Source organism: Emydura macquarii, unplaced genomic scaffold (genome assembly GCF_026122565.2).
Source record: "Emydura macquarii macquarii isolate MOO-44397 ecotype Brisbane River unplaced genomic scaffold, CSIRO-AGI_Emac_v2 contig_2490, whole genome shotgun sequence".
In the NCBI taxonomy this organism is placed as follows: Eukaryota; Metazoa; Chordata; order Testudines; family Chelidae; genus Emydura; species Emydura macquarii.
The window spans coordinates 27,553-34,789 of NW_027132627.1; the positions used below are offsets into that span (position 1 = coordinate 27,553).

The following is a 7,237-nucleotide window of genomic DNA, read 5'->3' on the forward strand; positions in this document are numbered from 1 at the left end:
GATGCCTGGGCTCCTTCCTGTGAGCAGGTCCCATTCACCCAGCCTGGCCCCTGGCTCACACAGCCCTGGGGCTGGGCTCTCACCCCCCTTCCCCTGGCCCAGCTACCAAATCCCCTCCCCAGCTCTCCCCACTCCCCAGCCTCCCCCCATCGCGCTGGGACCAGCTCCCCCCACAGGCTGAGGCTGCAGTGCAGAGCGGCCTGTACCGCAGGGCCCCAGTGCTCTCACCCCTACCCCCACGCTGCCCCCTGGGGCCATTTCACTCCCCGCCATGGGCAGAGACTCCCCAGGGCAGGAAATGCTGGGACCTTCCCCTCGCTCACTGGCCCCATCGCACTCACTGGGCTCCCCTCCCCCCCGTCATTTCTGCCAGGGGCTCTTCCTCCTTGGGAGCCTCCCCCCTCCTTACATCCCCCAGAGTCTTCCTCATGTCAGCTGGGCTCTTCCCTTCCTGCTGTGGCAGCCCCCTCCCCACCCCCACCCTCAGCCTCCACCCTGACATTGCCCCCACCCAACCCAAACACCCCCTGCCCTGCCCCCCAGGTCAGCAACTGGATCCCCCCACCCTCGTCTCCGCCCCTCGCCCCTCCCCCATGTGACAGGCCTAGTGCTGGGAACTGAGGGGCGGGTGGCGGGGGGCAGGTGATGCCCTTTAGCCCCTCCCCGGGGCACAGGCCTGGGGGCTGCTCAGCGCTGGGAGGGGACAGTCTCTGCCGCAGGTGTTGCTGTCAGGGACAGAGATTCCCTCCGGCTGGGCTGGGACCGGGCAGATGATCAGGGGAGCCGCGTTTTTACCCCCAGCTCTGAGACCAGCATTGAAATAAGGGCAAAGCGTCCCGGAGAAGGTGCCAGTGAAAGTGAAGAGCTGGGACCTGTCAGTGACATTGTAAAATGAGACCTCGCCCGCCTCATAGTCCAGGAAAATCCCCACCCGGCTGGGCCTGACGCTCACGGGGAGGGGGGTCGAGGGGGAGGTGCAGGCCTTGTATTCCCCATCCCTCAGCCACACGGCCCAGTATCCATCCTCAGGTGAGAGTGTGACCTGCCCCTTCCTGCTCACAGATTCCCTACAAATCCCCAGAGTCCATCTAGTCTTGTCTCCCACCTCCACCTCCCAGTAACGCCTCCCGCCCGGGAACCCCTCAGCGCCCAGCACACAGTAACAATAATCAAATCTCTCAGGATTGTCGGGCAGATCCTGGCATGTGTCTCCGAGTCTCACACGTTTCTGATCCTCAGACAGGACGAGTTCGGGATGAGCTGTGTCTGGATCCAGAGTCACGTCCACTGGGGAGAGAGTCACAGAGTCAGGCCGGGACAGGGGCTGGTCACGGGGATCAAAGGGAAATTAACCTGCGTCCCCGTTAATGGCTGGGGGGGTTGTTGCCCATTAAGGGGAGTCAGGGCCCCTCTGCCCATGGGAGCGAACTTGAGGGGAAGCAGAGCAGGAGCGGGGGAGGGGTGGGAAGGTGTCAGCGGGAGCAGGGCAGGGGAGGGCAGCCCAGGGACGGGGGAGGGGACAGGCTGATGCTGGGAGGGGCAGAGGAGGGGCAGAGGGGAAGGGCAGGCACAAGGGCAGTGGGGGGAAGGGAAGGAGCAGGCACCAGCATGACAGAGGGGGGTGAAGGAGGGGCAGGTCCCAGGGACACAGGGAAGCCAGGGAAGGGGGGCAAAGGGGTGTGAGGCAATGGGGGGCTCCAAGGGGCAGGGGAATGAGGAGATGGGGGGCTCTAGGAGGCAGAGGGGAGTGAAGAGGGGCAGGTGCCAGGGGTGCGGGGAAGAGGAGTGGGGCAGGCGCCAGGGGCACAGAGTGAGGCAGGAGCCGGGGGCAGCGGGGGTGTCTAGGGCAGGGGTGATCACCGGAGGGCAGAGCGAGGGCTGGGGCAGGTGCCAGGGGGCAGAGTGGGGTGATGGGAGGGGCGGGTGTCAGGGGGGCTAAGGAGGAAGAGGAGCCCTAGGGAGGCAGAGGAGAAGTGAAAGGGGGGGCTGGCCCCAGAGGACTAGAGGGAGCGGGGGAAGGGGCAGCCCCCAGTGGCAGAGGGGTCACGAGGGTAGTGGGGGGCACCAAGTGGGCCAAGGATGGGGCGGGGGATGGTGCAGGTGACAAGGGGACAAAGGGGGTGAGGGGTGGGGCAGGCACCACAGGGGCATGGGGGGTGAGGGGTGTGGTGGGCACTAAAAGAGAGATGGGGGAGGGGAGGGGCAGACCCCAGGGGACAACAAGGGAGCAAGAGAAGGGGCAGATGTCAAGAGGCAGAGGTGGAGGGTGGTCGGCACCAGGGGGGAGAGAGTTGTGAGGGAATAAGGGGCTCCAAGGGCCATGGGGAAGCAGGAGGGGGTGGGCTCCAGGGGACAGAGGGGCAGTGAAAGGTGGGGCTGGCTCCAGGACACTAGGGGGGTGAGGGAAGGGGCAGGCAGGCGGGGCAGAGGGGAGAGAGGGTAAAGGCAGACCCCAGGGGGCACCAGGGGAGCAAGGAAAGGGGCAGTTGTTAATGGGGAGAAGGTGAGGATAGCAGGGGTGGGTGCCAGGGAATGGGGGGGGGGGAGTGGAGGGGCTGGCAGCAGGAGGGCTGAGGGGGGTGAATGGTGGGTGGCTGCAAGGAGGGCAGAGGGGGGAGGGTCAGGTACTGGGGGTAGAATGGGGGGGATGATGGGAAGGGGAGCACAAGGGGGGCAGAGAGAGGTGTGTCAAAGGGCAGTCGTATGGGGGCAGAGGGTAACGCAGGGAGGGGTTGGCACCAGGGGGGAAGAGGGTGGATGAGGGGAGGGGTGGGACCCAGAAGGTAAAGGGGGTGAGGGGAGGCACAGACAGCAGGGGGGCAAATGGGGGGCAAGGGAAGGGGTGGACACCAGGGGGAAGATGGGGGTGAGGGTAGAGAGGAGCCTCAGGGGGTCAGAGGAGTGAAGGGAGGGGCTGGCACCAGGGGACCAGAGGGGGTGAGGGGCAGGGCAGGGGCTGGTTGGGGATAAGGAAGGGGAAGGTGGCAGGGGGCGAGGGGAGGGGCTTGTGCCATTGGGTGATTGAGGGGGGTCATCAGTGGGTGGGAGGGCAAGGGAAAGGGTGGGTGCAAGGGTGATAGAAGGGGTGAGGGGAGGGGTGACAGCTGGGGAGAAAGGGGGGCAAGGGGAGGAGTTGGAGACATGGGAGAAGAGAAGGAAGGAGAAGTGGATGCCAGGGGCTGGGGGTGGGCACCAGGACACAGAGGAGGAAGGGGAAGAGGGGTTGGTGTCAGGAGGGCAGGGGAAAGTGAGGATATGCTCCAGGGGGGAGAGGTGGGTGGAGGGGAAGGGCATCTGCCAGGGAGGCAAAGGGGGGCGAGGGATAGGGGCCCAGGGAAGCAGAAAGGGGATGTGGGGTGGTGCAAGGGGGAGGACAGAGGCAGATAGAGGCAGAGGACAGGTGGGCCCAGGGGTGAGGGATGGGTAAGGGGGGGGCAGGAGCCAGGGGCCTGAGGAGGAGCAGGAGATGGGTGGGCACCAGGGGGCAGAGAGGGGTGAGGGAGGGGCAGGCCCCAGGGAATCTCTGGTGCTATGGTGCCCTGTGTGGCTGATTTGTTGCTAAGGGCAGGTCGGTGCTGTCCCCACACACACTGGCCAGGCAGCCCTGCCCCAGGGGTCGCAGCTGGGACTCTCCATGCCAGCCAGCCCCACGGGCACCACGTTCCAGCCAAGCAAACCCCACATCCAGACCCTCCCCTCGCCCGGCCCAGCCCCTCCCCCGGGGCACCGGCAGGGTGTCTGGGCTGGGCTCACTGGGCAGGGGCAGGGCAGTGGGGGGCTAGGCAGTGGGGAGTGTAACTGGTGCTGGGGGGACCAGGGGCTGTTGCTGATGAGGCCGGGGCAGTGGGGCGGGGAGGGGGGCATTTCCTCACTTACTGCCCCCTCCAATAGGGAGAAGCTGCACCGGGTGCCAGTCCCAGCTCACACCCGCACAGCATCTACACTGGGTGTTTGCACCGGACACCGACACGGCTGAGACACGGCTGTGCCAGGGGCCGTCACCCCTCCCGTCACTGTGGTAACGGATCACTAATTACAGGGTCACTGGAGCAGGGGGGCTGGGCTCTGGGGCTCCCGGGTGGGGCCTGACCCACTGGGCTGCAGAGTCATTCTCACTCTCACGCTCTGGCCCAGGGCCCGTGTCAGTATTTAGACACCGAGGGGCGTCTGCAGTAGCAGAGATCAAGGGACCGCATGTCACACACCCCAGAGCCCAAGCTCCAGCCATGTCTACACAGCTAATTTTAATGACATGGAGCAAACCCCAAGTCTCTCACCGGGCTCTGAGACTCACTGCCCAGGGCCGTGTAAACAAACCCTTTGTGTTTATAACATGAGACTTTTCCCAACATCAAGCTCTTGATTTTCACTTCAGCCAGACCGTCAGTGGACTTGTCACCCCCCTGTTGCAGGCAGGCCCCTCACCTCCGCACTCTGATCATAGCTCTCCTGCTTTGGGTGAAAATCAGTAGGGTTATGGCCAGAGCTGGTGGGTGGGAGAGGGACCCATCTGAAGTTAGGGGGTGGGTTTGAGGAGCCCAGCTGGATGTCCCACTGGACCTATGTAAGCAACAAAGTGTGGGATCCTCTATTAAAGACTTGCCATGTAATTGAGCTCCATGATTTAGGCCACGTCTACACTAGCAAGCCGACAGTGGCACAGCTGAACAGATAAAGCTGTGCCACTGTAAGATCGCTCGTGCAGCCACGTTACACTGTTGGGAGAGAGCTCCCTGTTGACACAATAAAACCAGCTCAGTAACCAGCGGTAGTTGTGTCGGCAGGAGAGCGACTCCCACCAACACAGCGCTGTGCACACGAGCGCTCATGCTAGCAAAACTTATGTCACTCAGGGATGTGTTTGTCTCACACCCGTGAGTGATACAAATTTTGATGACATAAGTGCTAGTGTAGACATGGCTTAAACTCTCAGGGTGAGATTCTGTGCTCCGAACCTGCAGCCCAGGGGCACGTGAGGGCGAAGGCGGCTTTAAGGCGCCTCCTACATCCTCCTGATCCTGCCTATTCTGGATGCCAAAGAAGCCCCCAGTTTAACTCAGGGCTTATCTGCAGCGGAAGGTTACACCAGTACAAGATAAGGTAGGAGTTTAAACCGCTCATGTTATACCGGTGTAACGTCCCACGTCAGCGCTCTTATTTCATAGTACGAGTGAATTGTTCTGGTATCACTGATGCCTTTAGTTACAGCAGCCTTTCCTATGGGGAGCAGCACAGCCCAGAATGGCCACGATAAAACCATCTTGTCCCCAGTCCCATCTCCCACAAACCCCTACAACACGGCTTACGAGTAAGTCTGCAGCTGTTCTCTGCATTGCCTGCACTGGAGAAATCCTCCACCAGCTGGATCCAGGCCTTTTGGAGCCATTTTCCCCTGCTCTGGTCCTTTTACTGAATGGACCAGGAGTCCTTAGTGCTGTTCCTGGCTCTAGTCTGACCTTGGCCGTGTCTCTGTGCCTCAGTTCCCCTTCTGTAACTGTGGGACAATGGCAACTTCCTCCTTTGTAAAGCACTTTGCAAGCTCTGGCTGAAAAACTGCATATAAGAGCCAAGTGTAATGCTAACAGTTCACAGCCCTGGGGGACAGAGCAGTGATAGGATTGTTATAAGGAGTGGGTACATTTAATTCAAAAGCTTTTCCAGTTTAAATGATCAAAGGTAGCATCTCTGACTGTAACTGCTCCCTTTCCTTAGGGGGCCCAGTATTAATCTATTTGTCTCTGGGTATTATAGCACTTTTAGTATCTTTGGCTGGAATTGCCCAGAGGAATCTGGCACGTGGATTTAGGAATGGAAAAAACACGGGTGATTTGGAGGCTGCAGATAGGAAAAGCTAGAGATCCCCTGCTGCCTTAGCGCTAACTTACCTGTGAATTGTCTCAGCATTTCCATCAGGCCAGGGACTCTGTACACAGCCTTCAGTTCATCAGCAGTGAGCTCTGGTTCCTGCAGCCTCACCTGCTCACTCCTAAAGAGAACAAAATCCCCTTATCCCTCAGACACTCAGCACTGGTCCTATTGCAATGGGCTTGATATACATTGATGGTAAACTGAACATAGGATCTTACCTGGCCAGTGTGCCCTTTACATCCTAACAGGAGAGAAAGTAGATGAGAAAGTGTTAGTGTTGAACAATTTATCTGTTCTTTGTTCACAGAACACCTGGTTAATTTTCCCTTTTTCCTGAGGCTTTACAGAATGAAAACACCTGCAGATCTGATTTACATGAGGACTTCTTATAATTAGGTGATAATAACTGAATTGGCGTATGAATACAGTAGTGCTGAGGCTCGACTCCAGCCCCAGAAAAATGCAGACATGGGTACGACTCACCAGTCACTAATGGTACCGCGGGGCACACTGAGTTACTAAATGGTGCATTAACTATTTGAAAACAACAGTAAGAGAAATTTTATTTGAACAGAAATCTTGTGCAGATTTTCCAGACACTGTCAGCTGAGCTGACAAAATAAATCTCAAGATTAGAAAAAGCCACTGTCTAATTGTGCTTACACAGGTGTTAAACAGCAACTGTACTGGAAAAAGTGATGGTAAAACTGGTCTCCGGAGGCCTCAAATACTGGATAAAATGTGCTGATCTTATTGTGAAAATGTGTTTTCTAACTGCTGACTGTGGGAAGAGACATCTTTATCTGATGCCTGCCCTTGATAACGTTGGGAGGCGCTCTGATACCACGGTGATGGGCACCAAGTAAGAGGCTAGGAAGGTTGACTGGCAAATCTCGTAGGGGCAGGACTGTGTCTTTCTGGGTACTGGAAAGCATCCAGCACATGGTGGCTGCTACCCTGAGAGAAACCTTAAAACCAGTCAATGGGAGTTAGGTGCCTAACCTGTTTGATGCATTGCTGGGGGAGTTTGGTAACATTTTCATTTAGTTTCTTCAAAGTCTCCATCTCCTCATCCAGCGAAGCGTTGCTGGAAGAGTTTGGTAACATTTTCATTTAGTTTCTTCAAAGTCTCCATCTCCTCCTCCCATGGTCTCTGGAGAAAGAGTTCCTTTTCCTCACTCAGAAGCAGTTCTTGTTTCTCAAATTCCGACAAGATTTGCTGTCTGTGACGCTTTACTCGTTCCTTTAGTTAATAACAAAACCAAACCAAACCATAAATATCAGCAGAACTATCAAGTGTATCAAGCCATTTTGGGTGCAGTACATTAGATTTGAATGAGTGTTAATAGATTCCTGTTTTAAGGCCAGA

General features: G+C 57.9%; 1 protein-coding gene across 1 annotated transcript; it reads right to left on the reverse strand.

Moving 5' to 3' along the window:
* Positions 1 to 607: 607 nt before the first annotated feature.
* LOC137163277 (E3 ubiquitin-protein ligase TRIM39-like) lies at positions 608 to 6,975 on the reverse strand. The gene is made up of 4 exons (XM_067563457.1): positions 6,871 to 6,975; positions 6,087 to 6,109; positions 5,886 to 5,986; positions 608 to 1,287 (listed from the first exon to the last, which is right to left on the reverse strand). Exons 1-4 carry the CDS (start codon positions 6,973 to 6,975, stop codon positions 653 to 655), a joined length of 864 nt encoding a protein of 287 aa, XP_067419558.1. The 3' UTR covers positions 608 to 652.
* Between the last annotated feature and the right edge of the window lie 262 nt (positions 6,976 to 7,237).

What these genes read in the sequence shown, in the direction of transcription:
- LOC137163277 (XM_067563457.1), bottom strand. Translation starts at nt 6,975, where the DNA reads ATGTTACCAAACTCTTCCAGCAACGCTTCGCTGGATGAGGAGATGGAG. An exon ending in CCCAGCAATGCATCAAACAG is followed by an intron (nt 6,110 to 6,870) that starts GTTAGGCACCTA and finishes CTCTCCTGTTAG; the next exon opens with GATGTAAAGGGCACACTGGC. An exon ending in AATGCTGAGACAATTCACAG is followed by an intron (nt 1,288 to 5,885) that starts GTAAGTTAGCGC and finishes CTCTCTCCCCAG; the next exon opens with TGGACGTGACTCTGGATCCA.